The 24,024-nt window shown below is 41.5% G+C and overlaps 1 protein-coding gene across 1 annotated transcript; it reads right to left on the reverse strand.

Moving 5' to 3' along the window:
* Nucleotides 1–932: 932 nt before the first annotated feature.
* LRMDA (leucine rich melanocyte differentiation associated) lies at nucleotides 933–19,055 on the reverse strand (the record flags this gene model as incomplete). Its single annotated transcript, XM_015826237.1, has 3 exons — nucleotides 933–1,059; nucleotides 12,359–12,498; nucleotides 18,884–19,055. Coding segments are annotated over 3 exons (439 nt in total), but the record flags the coding sequence as incomplete, so codon positions are not given.
* Between the last annotated feature and the right edge of the window lie 4,969 nt (nucleotides 19,056–24,024).

A 24,024-nucleotide genomic window follows, 5' to 3' on the forward strand; every position in this document is an offset into this window, starting at 1 on the left:
ACGGCGACCGTCATCAACGTGAGTCAGTCGTCAAGTGACTGAATTTTGATCATGTGACCCTGGGGATGCTGCGACGGCCATTAAATGTGAAAAACGATCCCTGGTCCCTTTTTTCCAGTTCCGCTGTAGCTTTGAACGATCACTAAATCAGCTGTTGTAAAGCTGAGGACGGCCTGTACAAGCCATAGTCATATTTGTGAACAGTGTTTGTCAGGTTGAAATAAAGAGCCTCACTGTCAGTACACACACACACACAAAAAATGAAATCCAAACACGGTTAAACAAACAGAAATCTTACTAAAGAAGAATTTTTTTGCCAGTTTTTCCTCCAGCAAAAACCTCATCCTGCCCTGATCTCAAAAGACTTTTCCCCAATTTTCAAAAGGAGGTAAGAGGTAACACAAAACAGCCAGGGAGAAAAGGAAAAAAAAAACCCATAGAAAAATAAGTCTGAGAAAATAACATTTGCTGATTTCACCCAGCAAATTATTTCGATAGCAACACCGGTGACATTTCCAATGGTTGAAAAGTGAGAACCAGCCTATGAAATTAACATGACCTGGTTGATCAAAGTTGATCAAAAGAAGGTGAATCAATGTTACGAAGTCAACGCATACGTGGGGAGCACTCATTTAATAAACTTAATCCATTTAACAAATGCACGTAACAAAAATGGATATTATTTTTTCCCCATGGACACCACCAATTCTTGCCGAGGGGCACCGATTCCTTAAATGGCCGTGCAGAACACAATCAAAAGAACAAAAGAGGAGGCTAATTTTAGCCAGCTTAATATAAAACGTTGACATTGGTTTTTGCCATCTAGCTTTTATTTTCAGCAGAGGAACAAAGCTGGACCAAAAAAAAAAAAAGTTTAAACGGAGCGCTCTCTGGCCAACTGTCCCTTCCAAAAAAACACCTGAGGGGCTCACCTGGTGATCGAGGGGCTTCACCACCTTCATGAAGGATCCCCTGAGAACGGCCTCCTCGCGCTCCTTGCTGCTGACTCTCCGAGAATCCAGAAACTTCAGCTTGGTTAATTTGTGCAGGACGAAATACCTGATCAAACCAAGAAATAGAGGTTACTTTGAAAATGCTTTCAACCTAGAATGCAGTTTTCCCAGTTAACGTATTGAAGATGAGGATATTTTAGGAAGGATCTCTATTTCCTTCCATCCTTCCTCCTTCCATTTCTCTCTCCCTCCCTCGCTCAACCCACCTGGATCCCAGTAGTTTAAATTGAGGGCTACTTGGGTACTTTTTTCTCAAGAACTTAATTAGTAGCCCTGTTAAAATGCTGCAAATAGTTGTTATATTAAGCTGCCGCTAAAAGAAAACAAGCAACATTATTCATAAACCTGTACATCGACTGAAGAAAGGAGGAGGAGGAGGAGGAGGAGGAGGAGGAGGAGGAGAAGGAGAAGGAGAAGGAGAAGGAGAAGAAGAAGAAGAAGAAGAACAAGAACAAGAACAAGAACAAGAACAAGAACAAGAACAAGAAGAACAAGAAGAACAAGAAGAACAAGAAGAACAAGAAGAACAAGAACAAGAACAAGAACAAGAACAAGAGGAGGAGGAGGAGGAGGAGCCAAGTATAACATCTCAAAAAGCCTTAGGGCTTTATAACAAGTGTCCCAAAGACACGATTTTTTTTCAGTTTTGCATGAACAAATAACTTTGCAATTAGGGTCATTGCTATATTGTCTTCCAAGGATGCTGAGGGCAAAGCACTGAGCCATTTTGTGTGTAATCTTGTGTGCAGCAGAGATAAAACTCTTTGTGGGCTAACTTGGACCAAGATACTTTATGATTCTTGCTTTGTGTTCCAGTGACTGCACTCACTTTTTTTTTGTTGTCTTTGAGCAGCAAGGCAATTCCTTCTTTTTCAAATAGTCTTCTTCCCCCCCCCCCAAATTTCCTTTGCCGTCAATAACGCTCTTGAGAAACTCTTTGCTATCAGTCAAACATAAAATCACTTGAGCGGCCAAAGGAAAACTCAATTAAAAAAAAATATCCAGAGCAACAAAACAATCAAATGTTAAAAATCGCAAGGAATCTTGAGAATGGAGAGTGGACAGGAAGTAAAAATATTTATAACAAATACTCAAATTACCTCAAAATTAATCTCAGCTAAGTTTCTTTGGGGACATCATACACATAGGCAGGAAAAATCAAAGGTACAAATATAGATTGGGCGAGACTTGGCTCAAAAACAGCAACTGTGAGAGGGACCTTGGGGTCCTAGTGGACGATCACTTGACTATGAGCCAGCAGTGTGCGGTAGCAACCAAAAAAACTAATACAATCCTGGGTTGTGTAAACAGAGGCATAGAATCAAGATCACGCAAATATTAATACTGCTTTATAAAACCCTAGTAAGACCACACTTGGAATACTGCAGCCAATTTTGATCACCATATCACAAAAAAGATGTTGAGAGTTTGGAAAAAATTCAGAGAAGAGTAACTAAGATGATCAAAGGCCTGGAGACTAAACCATACGAAGAACGGCTGCAGGACTTGGATTTGGCTCATCTAAAGAAAAGAAGAAACAGGGGAGACATGATAGCAGTATCCCAATATCTGAGGGGCTGCCACAAAGAAGAGGGGGTCAACTTATTTTCCAAAGCACCAGAAGGCAAGACAAGAAACAATGGATGGAAACCAATCAAGGAGAGAAGCAACCTGGAATTGAGGAGAAACTTCCTAACAGTGAGGACAATTAACCAGTGGAACAGATTGCCACCAGAAGCTTTGAGTGCGCCATCACTGGAGGTTTTTAAGAAAAGACTGGACAGTCACTTGCCTGAAATGTCACAGGGTTTCCTGCTTGAGTGGGGGGGCTGGATAGAAGATCTCCAAGGTCCCTTCCAGCTCTATTCTGGTTGATTGATCTATAAGCTAGATCCTTCTTCAGTTTCCTCTAAAATTTCCCTTAGGATCTGGAAGCCCAAAGCATAGACCCACACATGTTGCTTTATTCACAAAAAAGTAGACAGAACATGCCACGCCATGGCATAAATCAATGTTAAAAACAAAAACAAAACTTGGTCCTGAAAGGTGATAATATCAACTCATCTCAAGTAGTTGCTATTTACAGCCCGGCATTGAGATATGAAACAGACTTACTGGAGACTGGGAGAGGAACTGCCAGATCCATTCCTGGCAGGAAACAGAAAAGTGATTGATAATGTTCCTCACAAATGCCAAATTTATACAGACCATCATTCCAGAAACCAGCCTGACTCACAGGCATATAGAGTTGGCTGCCTCACATACCCCGGGGAGGGGGGGGGGCTGAAATATAATGGGTGATCATTTTATAGGTTGGTTTTTATGTGTCTGAACTCAACAAATCGAGTAGGAACCGGGCAGTAAGAGAACACTCGAATTTTCTCAAGGAAGCACTAAGAAGTCTTTTTTAAAAAAACAAAAACAAAAAAGAACACAACTGTCTAAACTCATTATTGGGTGCCTTCCAAGCTGGAGAAGCAAGAGTGGTCACCCGTTAATTAATTATTTCGTCTTCTGACAAGCAGACCAAACAAAAAAGGACAGTCAGGGGTACTTTGTCTTAGATTGGGGAGATTGTAAAGCCATCATGAAATAGTATATGCACCCTGAGCTATGCTCAAATCCATTAGCAACCTGATCACAACATTCAGCCGTGTCACTTCCACAGTGGAATAACAGTTCCGAAAAGGAGAGGCCTCTTTTTAAAGTGTAACCATTGTTGAGCATTGCTGGATATCTTGGGATATTGAAATAGGCTCTCACACATCTCTGTAACTTCTCCAAATGGCCTTTCAGCTGCTATTGGGCCTCTGATGCCCCTTATCTTCCAGGGGAAGGCAATACCCCCTCTTGTGTTACTGCCAGAAAGACCCAGATACAAGGGCTTCTTTCAAAAACCACCAACAGGAGGAAACAATATGTCAAGAGCAAAAGACTGGGAGGACTACAGACACCCCGCGTAAATGGAAGGTGAAAAAAGATGGATATTCAGGTGCAGAAAACAGCCAGGATTACCAAATCAACCAACGCTGACGGACGTTGTGAAAGACCTGGGCCCTCACGAAAGCCCAATGGACAGATTACGGCAGCCTCGTGTCATCTCTTCGCCAACTTTGGGCCGAAGATGACATGTTAACCTTTCATGGCTCCATCAAAGGAGATGCGTTTTTGCAGCAGAACTATTAAGTCACGGTTGGGAACGTCTAAAATTCTTTTTTCCCGAAACAAAGAGAACAAGCGGCCCCCACATCCCGGGAAACAGGAGCGAGGCACTGAATGGCAAATGGATGATGGACAGGAAAGTGTCTCCAGTTATCTTGGCAAGGCAGTGGTCACACAAGAGAGGACAATGTAGCTGCCTTGTCCTCGGTGTCCAATGACTCCTGTATTGTGGTGTCATTTTTGAAGAACAGAGAAGCAACTGACGTCTGCCACTGCTTTTCCTTTCCATTCCTTTCTCAGCACTTGGATCCCCTCTGCTCCGGAGACAGCATCAGGGACCCCATATTTCCTCTTAGAGAGAGGTTCATTGGGCACCCCCCTCTGGATCGAGACATCTACCACTCCAAATCAGAAAGTCATCAAAGAAGGCCAAATTTATTTCAGGTACATTTCTCATCAAATTCCTGGGTGTGCACTTAATGAGTAGGCTGGCTTGGTCGCTCAACAGCGAGACCCTGGGGAAGCGGGCACAGCAGCACCTGCATTTTCTGCGTCACATGAGAAAAGCACATCTTCCTTCCCCTGTCCTCACCACTTTCTACAGAGGGACGATCAGGAGCATCCTGTCATACAGCATCACAATCTGGTTTGGAAGCATCCCTGCTTCAGACAGGAAGGCAGTGCAGAAAGTGATGAGGATGGCAGAAAAGATTATTGGCAGTTCCCTCCTTTCCATCCAGGACAGGGCACAGAAGCGTTGCTTGAGCAGGGTCCGCAAGATTCCCTGGGTCACTACACACCCTCTTCACAACCTATTTTCCTTGTTACCTTCTGGGAGGGGGGGGCTTCGTGGTATCCGAAGCAGAACATCCAGATTCAGTCACAGTTTTGTTCCATACAGTATTAACCTTGTGAACTCTCAAACTTCCTCTTTCCGTTATGTAGTCAAGATGGACAGTGATTAGTATTTATTTATATGTTATTTATAAATAAGGGTGTAGGCATATACATATGTTATTTATAGCATGTTTAATTGTGTGTTATGTATGCGTACACGTTGAGAGCAAGCAACTAAATTTCATTTTTAATGTGTCTATGTGCCCACAGTAAAAAATGACAATAAAGGTTATTTATCTATCTGTCTGTCAGTCTGTCTATCCATATCTATCTATCTATCTATCTATCTATCTATCTATCTATCTATCTATCTATCTATCTATCTATCTATCTATCTATCTATCTATCTGATATATAAATACAACATTTCTCACTGTTCCTAAAGTCAGAAAAGTTGCATCTTAATCAGCTCTGTAAGTACATTTTTCACATAGAACCAGGTACCAATTCTACGTGACAAGATAGATCCAAAAGTAGGATGTAAATTTACTAAGCATGGAGCCTTAGTCTATGAATACAATTTTCTCATTTTTCTACTATAAAATGGAGCGTTGGTATGAAAATAAAACAAACAGCGTATCTCCATTTGAAGACAAAACTGTAGCCTAAACACAACCTTAATTCCCACAGAAAAAGGATGGGGGAAAGGCTACAACTACAAGAACACCCAAGAATAATATACATTTCAAGCCTTGTAAATTTTATCCAGAGTTATTTGTCACTCCAGATCTCTTTACTGTGATGTATGGCTTCGGTTCCTGGGGTTATCACAACACTATCCCAAAGTTGCCTGTGCATAAAACACTCCAGTTAACAATGCAAAAAGGTTAACTCCCCAAGATAACCTACCCTTTCGGAGGGTTAAACCCAATGATAGACTTCTGTCAGCTGCCAAGGAGCTATTAATGATTCCAACAGTTTTGTTGCGAAGGCAAAGACACAAACACAAGGGCACCGAAACTTATTCAAACTGTCAACAAACACTACTTGGGATGTGGCTCGCAGGTAAAGTCATTTGGGGTGCTTTAGGACTATTATCAAACGGCTGTGCTCTCAGAAGCAGACAGCCACTAATGACACTGGGAAGGAAGCTATCGTAAAACATTTTACGGCAGGCCCTGGGATCTATAAATTGCATGACATCGCACAACTGCTTTCCACTTAGAAAATTGCTAGTTAAGGGACCGCTGCTTAATGAAAAAGGATCCACCTCAGTTTTACATCTGATGTATGGAACATTGAATGTCAGCTCTGGAGCCCCTTCAGCGTTCCTGAAGACTAGGAAACCTACTAACGTCTCTCTCTCTCTCTCTCTCTTTTTTCCTTTGCACAGATTTGTCAAAGAAGGTCATTATCTGCCCTGTGAGAGAAAGCAATGACTTCTGGAGAGAGGAAAAAAAACAGATATCCCTGCTCAGGTCTTTCAAGGCCAATTTATCTCTGCCTGAGCAGCCTCTCTCCCAGTCTATAACGGCCTTAGAAAATTGGCAATGCAGAGAGCTCAGTCAATTCGGGAACTTTCATTTCACACGGGGTCACAGCAAGGAGGTTAAATGTTACTAAGAGACATTTATTCTTTTAGGCACAGAGAGAGGGGCAAGGCCAGTTGCTCCCCTTAGAGCTTCCCTTTGGTTACAACTCCACAAAATGGCTTCCGTTCCTGAGGGATTTTGAGCCCGCTTTGGGGTTTCCGGGCCTGCACAAAATAATACGAGAGGACGCTGCTGCGTGTAGATCTCAGAAGACCAAACAATTTAGTTGTGGAGCTGGGCCTCCCACCACGGAAAGCCTGATGCCATTTTTGAGAGACCTATTCCCACTTTTTGAAGAGGAGGTGAAGACGGTGCCAGAAAGACCTATAATAGTAATAATAATAATAATAATAATAATAATAATAATAGTAGTAGTAGTAGTAGTAGCAGTAGTAGTAGTAGCAGTAGTAGTAGTAATAATAATAATAATAATAATAATAATAATAATAATAATAATAATAATAATAATAATAATAATAATAATAATGTTAGAAGGGACCTTGGAGGTTGTCTAGTCCAACCCCCTGCTCAGGCAGGAAACCCTATACCATTTCAGACAAATGGCTGTCCAGTCTCTTCTTAAAAACTTCCAGTGTTGGAGCATTCACCACTTCTCCAGGCAAGGGGTCAAAGAGGCTATCTAGGTGAAAATTGAACAGCCCCCCCCTCAACAGGGATAGGACATCATCTATCTCCAGTCTACAACACAAATCCTTTCAGCAGTTCCAAGAAGGCTCCACACACTTTTGCACCTTTCAGCTGATCCTGAGGACACAGGTGAGCCTCCAAGTGGCCTCAACAACTCTCTAAAAGAAGGCAAATGACCAGCCGTCTGCAAGGAGTATAAATCCTTCCATTTCCCACCATCCAGTCAGAACTGAAGAAGCTCCTTTGATGAGAAGCGAAAGGTCTTCAAAGGAAAAACAAGAAAGTCCAGTGGCCTCCTGAAAAAAGCACCTTTGGGATTCATAAATTAAGGAGCATCGCAATCTATCAGCTTAAGATAAATAGTTGTAGATGGATTTATAAATACCAATTGGTGGCACAGTCTTCAGATTTTGCAAAGAAATGGAGGAAGAACAGAAGAAGAAAAAACCTATCCCCTATGTTTTTATTTCTTTATGGGTGATGGAAAAACATTTGATACAGGATTGAAAATATAAAGTTTGATATTTGTCTGCCCCTCGGTCATACAGATGTTGAATTTTGGCCCTGTTTTATTCATTTAATCTTTGATTGTTAGTTTTTATAGGTTGCTTATTCAATACTAGCTGCTACTCACGGTGCCTTGACAAACTTGATAGCATTTTGCTTACCCTTGTTATAGTTTGCAAGGAAAGCAAGAAATTCTAAAATACACAAAAAGCAGAAAGCAACAGAGGCATTAACCTGGGTTTCCATGGAATCCGATACAGCACAAATCGCAATCAAATTAATTTGAAATAACCTAAAGAAAGTTTAGGCCAAGAGAAACAATGTTCTCCCCCAAATGGTTAGACCTCTCCAAGTTTTCATATAATGACCTGCCATAAATAATGTACTAAAATCTATCCTGACCCTCTTTTTCTTTTCAGCAATCAACATTTTGCTAACAAATGCAACAACAGACATGTTTGTTTTGATGTATAGCTGTGTGACATATTATAAATATTACATCACATAACTGCAGAGAATGTCACTCAATGAGGGGTTGTTTTTTTTTCTCTTCCCAAATAGCATTAAATGAAGCATGGAGTTCTGCCTCTGAACAGCTCCTTTAAGGAGCTCCTTTTGCTTAAATGATTAATAGGCTATGCATTGTCAGAAAAATGTCCTTAAAATGAAAAACAGTAAACTACAAAGATATCATTCATTTTTTAAGGAATTCTGCGGTGAAAATAGCTCATAAATTATACTCTGAAACCCACCATTTTGGATCTTGCTGCTTTGCAGTTTAAGGTTAAGGTGACGTGAAGATATTTAGCCAAAATGCAGAAATTGGCATGTGCAGGCCTATATTCAAATGCACATAAATCTCTAGACTATCGTTTTAAATTTATTTTAAAAAAATAAATCTGAACCCCCGAACATGGAATAGTCATTATAGCTCGTGTGCTGAGCGCAAATGAAACAGCAAGGTCTCCCTTTCCAGATTTGAACTGTATCACTTGTTGCAAGACATTATTGTACAGATCACATATCTTATATACTATGAAATAATATAATTACCTTCCTGGATGCAGCTTCTCAGAATATATGTGTGATAGGCCTGAAGAAGTATTTATTCCCCTTATGCTAGTGGATAGCACAGGTGTGCCATGATCCCAAGTCTGGTTCAAAGGCCGAAAACAGATTCAGAATAACAGAATAACAGAGTTGGAAGGGACCTTGGAGGTCTTCTAGGCCAACCCCCTGCTCAAGCAGAAGACCCTATGCCCTTTCAGACAAATGGTTGTCCAGTCTCTTCTTAAAAGCCTCCAGTGTTGGAGCATTCACAGCTTCTGGAGGCAGGTGGTTCCACTGGTTAATTGTTCCAGCTGACAGGAAATTGCTCCTTAGTTCTAGGTTGCTTCTGTCCTTGATTCGTTTCCACCTGTTGCTTCTTGTCCTGCCTTCTGGTGCTTTGGAGAATAACTTGACTCCCCTCTTCTTTGTGGTAGCCCCTCAAATACTGGAATCCTGCTATCATATCACCCCAAGTCCTTCTTTTCATTAAACTAGACATACCCAATTCCAGCAACTGTTCTTAGTATGTTTTAGCCTCCAGTTCCTTAATCATCTTTGTTGCTCTTCTCTCCACTCTTTCCAGAATCTCAATGTCTTTTTTATGTTTTGGCAACCAAAAGTGGATGCAGTATTACCAAGGCTTTATACAGTGGTACTGAAACTTCATGTGATCTTGATTCTTTCCCTCTGTTAATAGAGCATTTTTGGGTTTTTGATTCACCCCTGGGCCCTCCCAAAACCACTCCTTCTCCAAACACAAATCTTGATTCAAAATTTGATTTCCCAAAATTAATTCATAATTTCCTCTGGAAATCAGAACTGGGGTATTTTCTCTCAAAACTAGGAAATGTTTCCTGACACATAATTGCTTTTGTGCTTCCAATTTCCTGTTCATTCCCTCCCTCCCTCCCTGAAACAAGCTATTTGAAATTGGCAAGCAAATTTGCAGGTTTTGTACAAATGCGGTCCGAAAACCTTGTTACGAATTATGGATTATATATATTAAATTAAATATATATATATATTTACATTTATATAAAGTTACATTTATTAATAATTATATTAAAGTCACCTTTATATATTTTATGATAGGATAATTGTGAAAAAGATAACATACCTCAACTAAAGTTCAACCCTAAATTGGCAGCAGATAAGGCCCAATGGAATTCAAGAGGGGTTGGACTAGAGCAGGGGTCTTCAAACTTGGCCCTTTTTATGACTTGTGGACTTCAACTCCCAGAATTCCTCAGCCACCGTGAGGGAACTATGACCCTTTGATGACTTGTGGACTTCAACTCCCAGAATTCCTCAGCCAGCGTGCCTGGCTGAGGAATTCTGGGAGCTGAAGTCCTCAAGTCATAAAAGGGCCAAGTTTGAAGACCTCTAACTTAGAGCATTTGTGGGAACATAAAGATTCTAGGCTGATTACTCTCTTGACTCCACCCCAGGCTTTGCATGCTCTTCTCCTACAGAAACAATGGTGGTTTCTTGAAGACAGTTTAAGACCGTGAACAATTCACGTCCTTCTTATAGCTCTGTTTTTGGTAGACCTAAGAACACACTGAAAGCATGCTGCTAAAATTTAAAAAAAACATGTGAGAATGGGAAACTGGGCTATCCACCCCCAAAAATAATTTAATATCTCAGGCAATAAAATGATCTTAGCCTTGACCATGACTTTAAAAGCTGAAGATGTGATGGGGGGGAAGAAAGAAAATAATCAACTTCTACAATACAACCTCACCCCCAGGCACAACGAAGCATGCAAATTCAATAGGCATGAAATTCAAAACTGTTTGTCCCGATATTGCTATTATGTCTAAAACAGCTCACGTGCCCCACATATACATAGACTATATCACTTTAGAACAACTGAAGAAGTGCAAATTATGCACGGTGTGTATGCAGTCATAATTCCTGTCTTCCCACCGCTCTGATGATTCTCTAACACTGGCAGCCAATTATACCAGACAGGGCTAGAGAAAAACATAGCTACGTTGGCTTAACGATTACAAATGGGAAGAGGAACTTTCCAAACAAGTCATTCCAAATTTTGGGGAACTCTGTTGGATATTTCTAGGCCCATTTCCTTTCCGTTTGTTTCCTTGAATGCTAATATGAAATCATTGCGTGCATCTATTTTGCTGTCAATTTGATGCAGCCCCCCCCCCCACACACACACTTTTTTTTAAAAAAAAAGAAAGTCTTGGAACCTAAAAGCATAATTGGCGATGCTTGGTGGTGCCTGTGCGATAATTTATGGAAATGCCTGAGAGTGCCGAGGGTTTGGATGGTGCTGCTGATTCAAGGAGAATTTCACGGAGTCAGCAGCATGCGAAGAATGGCTGTCTTGGTAGGGATCTATTATGAGGATGATGGAATTTGCAAAATCTTGGCTGAAAGAAAAGCTGGCTGAATGCGTAGGCACTATACGGAGGTGAACATTTCATACAATGGAGGGAATGTCTAGGGCAGGGGGTCTTCAAACTTGGCCCTTTTATGACTTGTGGACTTCAACTCCCAGAATTCCTCAGCCAGGCACGCGTGCCTGGCTGAGGAATTCTGGGAGTTGAAGTCCACAAGTCATAAAAGGGCCAGGTTTGAAGACCCCTGGTCTATGGAGATTCTCAGTCATCCAGGTCATGGTTGTCCCACCGGTGCTTTTTTCACTAGGTAACTGGACTTCCTTGTTTTTTCTTTGAAGACATTTCGCTTCTCATCCAAAAAGAGCAGAAGAAGCTTCTTGGATCAGAAGCAAAATGTCTTCAAAGAAAAACAAGGAAGTCCAGTTGCCTCGTGAAAAATTTATCTGTGGGACAATGGAGGGAATGTTAACCAAATCTAGAACTTATCATCAGATTCCATTCCATGGGTCATCTATCTGTATGTCATATATAACTGTTGTATAGGAACACGGTGGCTTGCATGGTTAGGATGCTGCATTGGACGTTAGCAAGCTCGTGTTTGAGACCCAGGTACTGCTATGGGGTGGGTTGAGCTCCCGTCCTTTGCTCCTTTGCTCCTGCTGGGGACATGAAAGAAGCCCCCAACTGGGTGTCCCCTGGGCACCATTGATTTCACTGGCTAATCCTTTCAACTCAGAAGGGCCTTGGTGCTTCTGACACAAGTGTGATGACGAATAGCTCCAATGTGTGATTGTAATCCCTGGACTGGATATTTTTATATCAGACAATGAGAAAGATTCTAGGACGTCCTAATGAGACTCAGTCCCTGTTTTCGTGGGGATAATACACCACATCCCAGCTTCTGTCTGTTTCCTTCGCTTTGGGGAAATAGGGTCCACTGGTTTCCCTCATATATGAGAAAAGGAAGAGAAAGTACATCCTAGTTTAAGATCTAATAAAGTCTCGTTGAAATATGGGAATCTTGGATCTGCAGCATCTTGCTCCATTGATTGATTTGTGCTCTCACCTAAAAGAGCCCTGTGTCATAGCTAGTAACATTTGATAGACCATTAATTCCCCTAAACTATTTTCTATTCCATCTCAGCAGTCACAGGTAATGACAGGTACAGTCCAAGATACCAACCTGTATCGTTGGTAGTCTCCTTCATCCTTGTCTCTGCAGACCAGCTCATTTGGACACGCTGAATTTCCCAGCAAACTAAGGAACTCCAGGGAAGGTGCTACTTCAGCCAAGTGATCCAGCAACCCCTCCAACTCTGTTATGTGTCCAAGGGAGGGAGGGGTGGATTAAGGATTCAACAACGTAAACAACAGGGAAACCTTCAGTCAACATTGTGCCTCTCCCACCCCTTCCCTGCAGCAAGGTCCCAGAGCATGATGGTTCAAGGATTCGAAGGAGATTGTGGCAAGATGAGTGAACCCTAAACTCTAAACTATCATGGCAACTATGACTGCTTCTATCTCTTTCTTTCTTTCTTTCTTTCTTTCTTTCTTTCTTTCTTTCTTTCTTTCTTTCTTTCTTTCTTTCTCTCTCCTTCCTTCCTCCCTCCCTCCCTCCCTCCCTCCTTTTATTTATTTATTTTTTCTCCTCCCTTCCTCCCTCCCTCTTCTTCCTTCCTTCCTTCCTTCCTTCCTTTCTTTCTTTTTCTTTCTTTCCTTCTTCCTTCCTTCCTTCCTTCCTTCCTCTTTTTCTTTCTCCTTCTTTCCTCCCTCCCTCCTTTTCTTTATTTCTTTTTTCTCCTCCCTCCCTCCCTCTTCTTCCTTCCTTCCTTCCTTCTTTCCTTCCTTCTTTCCTTCCTTCCTTCCTTCCTTCCTTTCTTTCTTTTTCTTTCTTTCCTTCTTTCTTTCTTTCTTTCTTTCTTTTGCCTAAACTGAAAGATCCTGGGATTTATTTGCTCCTTGTTCTTTTCTTCGCTTCTTTTTCATTCCTAGCCGACTGTCTGCAAAACATTAAGAACTTTGACAAAGTGATGGATGTTGCATGGGAAAATGGTTAGCGACTGCTGAAGCCATGAAACTTTTCCAACATGGCACTGACGATTACTTTCACAGTACATCCATCACTAAATATATTACAACAGGTTGGAAAAATGAATCTTGGAACGGAGTCAAATGACTGCCGCCCCAATATACCATTGGTGTTTCTTGGGAAATATGTTAAGTGTGTTAGCAGAAATGCTTGACCAAAGAAGCTGCTATTAAAGCCCTGACTAAACAAAGGCCCAGTTTAAAGAGAAGGAAATAATAAAAATGGGAAAGAATGCCATACTAACTTGGAGAGATGAGATATGGCAGTCATTTAATGCATCTGATGATGTTATCTAATTTGGGCAATGAAAGGTCTACAAGAAAATAACTAAGCTCAGAGAGCACCAAGGACTCCTCATTTAATGTATCCTCTATTTCTAAAATTCTATGAAAAGGAATTCTTTGAATTTTCTGCATTTTTGCATGAGATAAAAATAAAACACATGAAGAATGGTTACAGGAATTGGGTATGTCTAGTTCAATGAAAAGAAGGACGAGGGAAGACACGATAGCTGTGTTCCAATATTTAAGGGGCTCCTACAATGATGAGGGAGCCAAACTATTTTTCAAAGCACCGAAAAGCAAGACAAGAAGCAACGGATGGAAACTAACCAAGGAGAGAAGCAACCTGGAACTAAGGAGAAATTTCCTAATGGTGAGAGCAATCAACCAATGGAACAGCTTGCCTTCAGAAGTTGTGGGTGCTCCATCATTGGAGGTTTCCAAGAAGAGACTGGACAACCATTTATCTGAAATGGTATAGGGTCTCCTGCTCGAGTAGGGGATTGGACTAGAAGACCCCCAAGGTCCCTTCCAATTCTATTGTTCTATGTTCTATATTTTTGCCACTGGGCATTACTAGAGTTTCATGTGGTCCTACAAATATGGACAGTGAATAAATCTTTTGGGACTTTCAGACAAGCAGGATTGTATGATAGCTTAGTAGTATTCCCAGCCCGTTCCCCAGGTTAGAAGACCATTGAAGAAGCAGGAGATAAATCCTTGTTCTCTGAAGTTATGGGGCGAAGGTGAAATAGGCTGTGGCTTCCAGATGTAGCTGCAGAGGCAACAGGATTACAACTTTATGTCTATGGAGATTCTCAGTCATCCAGGTCTGCTTCAGCAGTTCCAAGAAGTCTCCAGACCCATTTGCACCACTCAGGTGACCCTTGAGGACACAGATAAACCTCCAAGTGGCCTCAACGACTCTCTAAATCTAAAAGAAGGCAAATAACCAGCTCTCTGCAAGGAGTATAAATCCTTCCACTCCCCACCATCCAGTCAGTGCTGAAGAAGCTTCTTGGATGAAAAGCGAAATGTCTTCAAAGAAAAAATAAGAAAGTCCAGTTGCCTCGTGAAAAAGCACCTTTGAGATTACATCTTCAGCATTTGAAAGAGTGACCTCAAACTTGGATTCAATTATTACTACTACTATGCAAACTAGTACACACGTAGGTCTCAAATCCCCAAAGGCGCTCTGCCAAATCATAATTACATTAATTTTTCTACAATGAAGTTCACCCCAAGATGAAGAGCTTACTCCAACTGTCGGCACAGAATCATTGGTTTCAATCAACTGTTCATCCTTTCATCCATTTGTTTCTGGAGTTTGTCACCACAATCATCACGTGGCTCTCTTAACAAATTCAGGGCAGTTGGTTGCTTGTCTTTGACTTTGATGTATGTGTTGCTGTTATCTTTGTTATCTCTTGCAGATGGAATATTCCCCATTTTTTCACCTCAATAACTAAAGGGCCGTGGCATTGCCCCAGAGCAGAAACAGATGCTAAGCCCTTCAAGGCCTTCCCTTTGACTATCTGGATACCAATTTACATCTTATTTGCTGGAGGCAAACAAGGAAATGGAGAGGTGTGAGACAAGATCCAACACAAGATCCAAAGAAGGCTGTATCCTCTCCTCTTTTTCATAACGCTGGACAAAAGCATGCTTGATGCAGAGCTGAAGACAAAATATTCCTTTTTGCTTTAATTAGAAGGAGTTCCAAATACGATCAAAGAAGCAACAAGGTAAAAGTAATTCTCTCTCTTCTTCCCAATCTGTTTTGTTTTTTAACCTTTCATAGGGTAAATATATAAATATATATATATTCCCTACAGATTAAAAAAAAGCATATGGCAAAAGTGGTCTTTGTCTGTGAAGCACCCGGGCTACCTGTACTTGAACTCTTTTGAACCTAATCTACAGAAGACAAGCAGTGATTGCTGTGAAATTATTCGTGTTATTCTGAATTGATTAGCTTGTTGGGAAGATGCCAGCACTTCAGGACTTGTGTTACTTGTTCCCAACGGTTCTAAGATTTGTGAGTTCAAAATATCTTCTGTAGGTTGACCAGATAAAAGGTTGGCAGGCAAATAGACCTTGAAGGGTATGAACACTATTATATGGAATTCCTTACAGACTGGTTGATTCCTTCTTAAATTCCTGCTTAACATAATCAGCAAAGGAAGCGATCAGTCAATAAAGCTGGAAGGGATCTTGGAGGTCTTCTAGTCCATCCCCCCGCTCAAGCAGGCGAACCTATACCATCTTGGACAAAGGGCTGTCCAGTCTCTTCTTAAAAACCTCAGGTGATGGAGCACCCACAGCTTCTGGAGGCAGGTTGTTCCACTGGTTAATTGTCCTCACTGTCAGGAAGTTTCTCCTTAATTCCAGGTTGCTTCTCTCCTTGGTTAGTTTCCATCCGTTGCTTTTTGTCTTGCCTTCTGGTGCTTTGGAAAATAAATTGACCCCCTCCTCTTTGTGGCACCCTCTCAAATACTGGAATGCTGCTATCACATCCCACCTAGTCCTTCTTTTCTCTAGATTGGCCAAACCCAAATCCTGCGACCGTTCTTCATATGTTTCTGCCTTTAATCATCAGTTGCTCTTCTTTGCACTCTTCCCAAAGTCTCAACATCTTTTTTTTGTAAATTCCTTCCAGTGAGTTTGGAACAGAGTGTTTTGGGGTCAGATTTTCACCCCCAAACAATCTGCAAGTCCTACTCAGCACTGGTCCTTTTTTTCAGAGTAGAATTGTCAATGTCTAAACCGAGAACAGAGATTGATGCAAACCACAGAGGTGGTTTGTTTTTTTTTTTACTTATGAATCTTATGAAGAGGTTACTAATGAAAGCTTGTTCTTAGCATTTGTAGTCATCTCTAAGGGGTGAGAGGAACAGGCTAAAAATGTGACTTAGAAGCAACGCCTCTCAACATTTTTAAACAGTAATCAATCTCCAGATTGCCCTATGACCATATTTATTTGCATAGATCAGGGGTGTTCAAACTTGGCCCTTTGATGACTTGTGGACTTCAACTCCCAGAATTCCTCAGCTAGGTATCGTTCTAGTTCTCCTGCTCTGCATTCCATTCAGTCTTCTTGGTCACCATACTACAAAAAAGATGTTGAGACCTTGGAAATAGTTTAGAGAAGAGCAACTAAGACAGGGGTCTTCAAACTTGGCCCTTTGGTGACTTGTGGACTTCAACTCCCAGAATTCCTCAGCCAGGCATTCATGCCTGGCTGAGGAATTCTGGGAGTTGAAGTCCACAAGTCATCAAAGGGCCAAGTTTGAAGACCCACTGGCATGGATGAACTATTCTTTTTTCTTTATGACACTGTTCTGATCGTAAGGCTGGACCAGGAGACCTCTAATCTCTTCTAGACTATGGTTCTATCTTAGGCTCCTCTGATGAGGGTCTTTTAAGCATTTGGTGCAAACCACAGAGTAAACAGTCTGCCAGCAGAAATGGTGTCATACTTCAAGGTGGAGCCACTCCTACCTCTTTGAGTCAATTTGGCTTAAAGTAGCCTAGGTAGAATCTCAGGTGCCGGATAGCGCTACCATTTCCCTTGGCGCCTATCAGTCTCCAGGTCTTACTGGATTTATTTGACTTTGCATAATTCTGATGTTTTAACTACCGTAGGGACTATTTCCTCAAAATGGAATTTCCACAAATTCTTGGTGGGAGATGATGGTGGCTTCGGGAGAAGGTCCCAGAAGAGAGGGCAATGGAGGCCCAACTCTGAAGGAAAAACTCGTCTGCAGCAAGCAACTCTCCCGCAAGAGGTGCCTCCGTAGCCTCACGGGCCTTCTGCACAGACATGAAAAGTCTCCTGATGATTCAGTGGCTGATTCTTGATGTTGGATTTGGGGTAAACATCTTGTGTTGTGTATTATCGTTGCTGACCACCTTCATTAGTTTGCCTTTACAAATGGATCTTTTCCAATAAATGACCAGAATTTCTACTTCCTATTCTATTCTGTTCTGTCCTATCCTATCCTACATTCTATTTTATTCAACATTCTATTTTGTCCTGTCCTGTCCTATCCTTTCCTATTCTACATTCTATTTTATTCTACATTCTACTTTACTCTGTTCTGTTCTGTCCTGTCCTTTCCTATCCTATTCTACATTCTATTTTATTCTGTATTCTATTTTATTATCTTCTATGCTGTCCTGCCCTATTCTATTCTACATTCTATTTTATTCTATATTCTATTTTATTCTCTTCTGTCCTGTCCTGTCCTATCCTATTCTACATTCTACAGTATTTTATTCTGTTCTGTTCTGTTCTGTCCTATCCTATTCCACATTCTATTTTACTCTACATTCTATTTTAGTTTATTCTACATTCTATTTTATTCTATATTCTATTTTATTCTCTTCTGTCCTGTCCTGTCCTATCCTATTCTACATTCTACAGTATTTTATTCTGTTCTGTTCTGTTCTGTCCTATCCTATTCCACATTCTATTTTACTCTACATTCTATTTTAGTTTATTCTACATTCTATTTTATTTTGTTCTATCCTGTTCTGTCCTGTCCTGTCCTATCCTATCTTATCCTGTCCCATTCATTCTATTCTAACTTACATTCTCTTCTCTTCTCTTCTCTTCTCTTCTCTTCTCTTCTCTTCTCTTCTATTCTATTCTATTCTATTCTATTCTATTCATATGTATATAGAATATGCAGATAGATAGATAGATAGATAGATAGATAGATAGATAGATAGATAGATAGATAGATAGATAGATAGATAGACAGACAGACAGACAGACAGACAGACAGACAGAGGTATAGAGAGATAGAGAGATATGCCCAACTGTCTGAAATACTGTCTGAAATGCTGTTCTGGAGCCTCCTTACTTGAGTGCTGAGTCTAACCCTGCGTAGGAAATCAAGAATTCAGGATGCCAGGAAGCTGTGCATCGCTTCTTTCATTGCATCCCATCTTCCACTAGAGGTCGGCCTTCTCCAGAATCCAAAAAAATCCAGCCAGATTCCTCCTTCTTCTTCCCAAGTGAAAACTGCCTGTTATTTCCACACTTCTGAGTTTCTCAACAAAGATTCCTTCAGAGCCACCAGCCTCAGCCACAGACCTCTTTCCCTCCCTCCCTCCCTCCCTCCCTCCGGTTTTAGCGGCAAAGAGCGCAAGGCCTCCTGCTTATGAAAGAGCCACTGTAAACCTCCTGGCTAAAGAAGAGAAAGGAGACCAAGGGGGATCTTTGCCTGCATCTAAACAGCGTTTTACGTTCCTTCACGCGGCTGCCACAGAAAGATTGCGAGGGGGGGAGGCGCTGGCGGGCTCTCCCCTCCCTCTGTTTCCAAAAGGATATTTGGTTCTTGTTGAGCATCAGAGTGTGGAGGTGTGGCGAGCTGGGCAAGCGGAAGTTGTTTTGCAGAAGGTTGTTGTCCAGAATGAGTTCTTCCAAGCAGCTGAAAGTCTGCAGTCCTTCCAGGGACCTGCACCCAGGAGAGAAAGAGAGAGAAAGAGAGAGAAAGAGCCTCCTGTTAGCCAAAGAGCCTGAGATTGAGCTGAAATCAACATTTTAACCTTCCCTTTTGAAAGGAACCCGGAAGAATTTGGGTTCCTGTCCCGTCAGGAGGGCTGAGTGACAAGAATTAGCGGGAAAGGCAGGGCCAGGGCAGCGTGGAGGACGGAGGCCGCTCCACCAGAATCGCCAGGAGACCCAGCTCAAAGGCCCGGAGGGGAGCCCTGCAGGATGGATTTGTCAACGTCTGGTGCCTTGCGGCCCCCACCCAGCCCCGCCTGACCCCAACCTCCATTCCCAAGACAAATAACTCTGTCACACTTCACCTTCGTTCTCAGGACAGGGATTTAAGTTGCCATCCATCATTTCTGCCCTGAAATATCATGCCCACTAACAATAATAAATTCAGTTTCAGAAATTGTGCTCAGCAGCCTTTCTAGATATATAGAAAGCAAGGAAAGGCTGGAGCTGGGGGTGGTGTGTGTGTATATGTGTGTGTGTGTGTGTGTGTGTGTAGATTTTCATGGGTACAGGTATGCAGGTCTTGGCATATTCGGGTCTTTTCCCGTGTAAGATTGAGAGTATCTTGGTGACGTTTCGACGAGGTCCCACTCGTCATCTTCAGGCTGGGGTCTTCAGCTTCGTGATTGTGTGAGCAATAATATATATTATATATATATTATATATATATACACACACAGAGAGAGAGAGAGAGAGAGAGAGACATGTTATTTATATAATAATACATACACACAGGGCTTTTTTTCTCATAGAATGCCCAGAATGGAGTTCCGGCACCTTTTTTGGATGGAACCTTGTAGGGTAGGCAAGGTGGGTTGTATGATGTGTGTGAGTTCCAGCACCTTTTTTTTTTTTTTTTACAAAAAAGCACTGCATACACACATACACATACTAATATATATATAACCTTATATATATATATAATCTTGAGTTTGTTCGAAATGGCTATTCCAGTTCTCCCTTAATTCTTTGTTAGCAATCCAAATTTTGAAATATTTGACATTTCATATTACACTGAGAAGCACAAAGCTAAAAGCACAAGCCTGATGATGATGAATGTGATTTCATCGAAACGTCACTATGATACTTCTAATCTTACACGGGAGAAAACCCGAATGACCAAAGACTCATATATATATATATATATATATATATATATGCATAAACATATACACACATACATATATATATATGTGTGTGTGTGTATGTGTGTGTGTGTATGTATACACACACGCACGCACGCGCACACACACACACACATACACACACACACACCACCCCAGCTCCAGCCTTTTCTGCTCGCTTTTTAAAAGCACGAAAGGGTCAGTATTGGAGAGAAATGCAGAATTGTTCCACACCACCTAACAGATAACAAATAATTTGTTTGCCTAACAAATATTTGCATACACACTCACTCCAATGCAGATATGCATAACCCTTCTTTAAAGAAGCAGGCAAAATATTTTCAACTATGGCAACACAACTCTCAAGGTTGCAAACAAAGGAGACTTGTAAATAAAAAAAACCAGCCTTGGTAGAATTGTGGCTGTGCATAAACCCGGGTTTGACCCTTTGCCAAGGATGGTGATTTCAGCATTAACTCATAGTTTCGTGGCTTTGCAAGTTCACACAGGCTGTGGGGGAGAAGCACCGGATCAATCAAAGAAGCATCAGCGTGTTGTATGAAACACACCCATCGACACACATCTGCAGCTTGTTCACCTTCCCAATACCTGGATCTGCTGAGAGGGCTTGACTTGACAGTCGAGCTCATTTGCTTATCAGGAAGGAGAATCACCACAATCACTGTCTGTTTTATAGACTGTGATGGCTAAAGAAGATGGAGGAGGAGGAGGAGAGTATTTATTCACTGCCAAATAACAATATTTTCTCTCTTCGGCATCCTTCATCAAGGCCTATAGGAGGATTTCTCTATTACATTCTCTCTAGGCTGGCTNTTAGATGGAGAAGGTAATGAAATGGGCAAAATCGCCACCCATGTGCATTGCTCTTTTAACGCTCTCAAACCAGTTTCCAACATCAAATTTGCCATGTGGCAAAAAAAAAATCTGCTTTCTTTGAAGACAACTCGCCGTGGAACTACTCGCCACAGGACAAGAGTTACACCAATATTGAAGAAACAGTCAAATAACATCATTAAAAGATGCTAAAGGAGGGACAGAATAAAATGTGAGTGACGAAATACCACGATCTGCAAATTGAAGTTGAGCGATTGTGGAGGAAGAAACTAATGGTTGTCCCTATAGTAAGAGAAGACCATGGAGCAACACCCAAAGGGCTGCCAAGATACATGGAAATTTTGAACTCATTAAACCTGAATATCCCTACTTTGAAAAAAAAAAAATCTTACTTGGAACCACCTATATATTCCGACGTTACCTTAACAGCTCTTAGGTCCTTGGTTAGGACTTGAATGTTAAGTTTTAACCAGTCCCAGATTGTGAATTGAATTGGAGATTAAATCAATAATAATATTAATATAATAATATTATATATTATTATTATCATCATATATACAGTGCTGCCTCTGCAAAAAAAACTGAAGCACCTGGTAAACTGCTGCAAGAACATCGCACAGACTGACTACAGGCAGCGGCAAGACAAAGTAGCAACAATGGTGCATTGGAAGATCTGCAAGAAATATCATTTGCCTACAAGCAAGAACTGGTGGGAGCATAAAATAGAGAAAGTCATAGGAAATGAAGAAGTTAAATTGCTCTGGGACTTCAGAATTCAAACAGACAAGCACCTGCCACATAACACCCCGGACTTAAACAATTGTCGATAAGAAAGACAAAAAAGTCTGGATAGTGGACGTGGCAGAGCCTGGAGACAGCAGAATAGATGAGAAAGAACTGGAGAAGATAACAAAATACAGAGACCTACAAAAAGAAATAGAACGACTGTGGCAAAAAAAAAAGAAAAGCAAAGGTAGCACCCAAATCCATAGGTGCCCTGGGTGCAATCCCAAAACAACTGGAGCACCACTTGAACACCATCATCGGCATTGACAAATTCGCCATCAATCAATTGCAAAAGGCTGGGAACTGCCTCCATCCTGCGATGAGGTCTGTAACACCACCAAACATCCACATCTGCCTATCCCAGGTCGTTGGAAAGGACTCGATAGGTAGACAAAAATGCCAAATCCAGTCTGAACATCTGGCTGACTGTGCAATGATCAATAATAATAATAATAATAATAATAATAATAATAATAATAATAATAATAGTAGTAGTAGTAGTAGTAGTAGTAGTAATAGTAATAGTAATAGTAATAGTAGACAATGAGCAAAATTTCTTCTGGGATTTATGTCATTTGCATATGGATGTCATTACAGAAACAAGGCAATATGCACCAATATGATTCCATTTACGTAAAGATGTCATTATGCAATTAAACCACATAAAATGACGTGACTGGATCATTTCTATGATGGCATCAAAAGGTGAAGTCAAAATAGTCCTTTTCTGGCTTTTGTAAGGTATTAGTAAACTCCTGAAGATGAGGAAGAAGTTCAGGATGCTTTGCTCGCATTGCGGGCCTTGTATGTACATCTCAGATGGCTGTATTGAATAACAGAAGCACAATTTTAGAATTACCTTGTAAACATCACCTCCCCCCTTTCATAGCTGGAGGGAGAAGGACAGAGGGAAGAAGACAATCATCAAACAGATCGGGCCTGGGAGGAAGAGCTGGAAGGAGGACGAGAAAGAAATTAATTTTTCTCCCATATTCCAAAGCAACCAAGGCTGGGCAGTCACAAGCAAATTGAGGCTTTGCTCAGAGGGCAAAAGATAAATGTTTGATCCATCACTGGAGATGGGATGGCCTTCATATGTGCATAATGGAGATCTGCTTTTCAACTGAGACCAGCCTGCCAAGATAAGCAACTATAATGAATGGAGAAAGCAGATCCTCTTCCATAAGAAAAGGATAATCTGATGAGTTTTAATAAACTTAATTTAAAAAAAAAAGAAAAGAACTGGAGAGGAGTCATTGCAAAACCAGTCTGTGGGACCAGCCAACAGAAGCACAGGAGAACAACGTGGATGGACCTTCACATGATACAAAAGGAGAGAAATAACATCTGGAATAGTTGATTTTCTGCAAGCACCAGCTTTTCCTCTATGCCTGGGAAGAGTGCCTACAAATTGTCGCTGCAAGACACCTAGAGATGGGCTGAAGGAGCCACTGTCACAGACCCACTTAGGACTGCATTGTCCATTTCAGCAGTTAACGCACACTGCTGGTTCACACTTAAGCGGCTAAAAAGGCTCTAACCATCCTGATCACCAATCAAACTTCAGACGTTGTACAGAGGCCTCTGAATAGTGCATTGTGCAAATGAAAAATCACAGCTGGGATCCTGGAACGCTCCTTCTACTGAAGAAAGCTTGAGCGGGATACCAGAGGCCGATCCTAAACCTTGGTCCAGGCTTGCCTCTGAGGGCAAGCAGAGAGACAGCCAGCAGAGACGGAGGCTGATCACAGACTGCCTCTCAAGATTCACAGCTTTTGAAGGCAGGAGGTTAATATTCTCACATGTCATTGGGCCTGCTAGCGCTACTGATGGCTGATTGAATCAGGCAGGAAATTATTTCCTTCTGCAACAGAGGACCCCAACTTCAAAAGAACCCAGGCCTCCTGTTCAATTAATGAGCTGGGATTAGCAGAAGTGGCCTGTAGGTAAGAAGGGACAAAGCAGACTTTTTTTTGGAGGGGGGGAGACACCCCTCTCTGCCTCTCTGTCACCTCCCAGCACCGGGTTTTATGTCAAGCCACTGCCTCTGATTGACCTGGCTTAATCTTGCCGGTGTTGTTTTTCCCTCCTTGATCTCTTGTAATCAGACAGAGGGTCTACCTGGCTAACTTCCCTGAAAGCTGTCCCACCAGAAGCTCAGCAGACACAAGCCATGGTCTCTAACCTGGTTTATAAATC

Source organism: Protobothrops mucrosquamatus, unplaced genomic scaffold (genome assembly GCF_001527695.2).
Source record: "Protobothrops mucrosquamatus isolate PMUCROS unplaced genomic scaffold, P.Mucros_1.0 scaffold3016, whole genome shotgun sequence".
NCBI classification, from domain to species: domain Eukaryota; kingdom Metazoa; phylum Chordata; class Lepidosauria; order Squamata; family Viperidae; genus Protobothrops; species Protobothrops mucrosquamatus.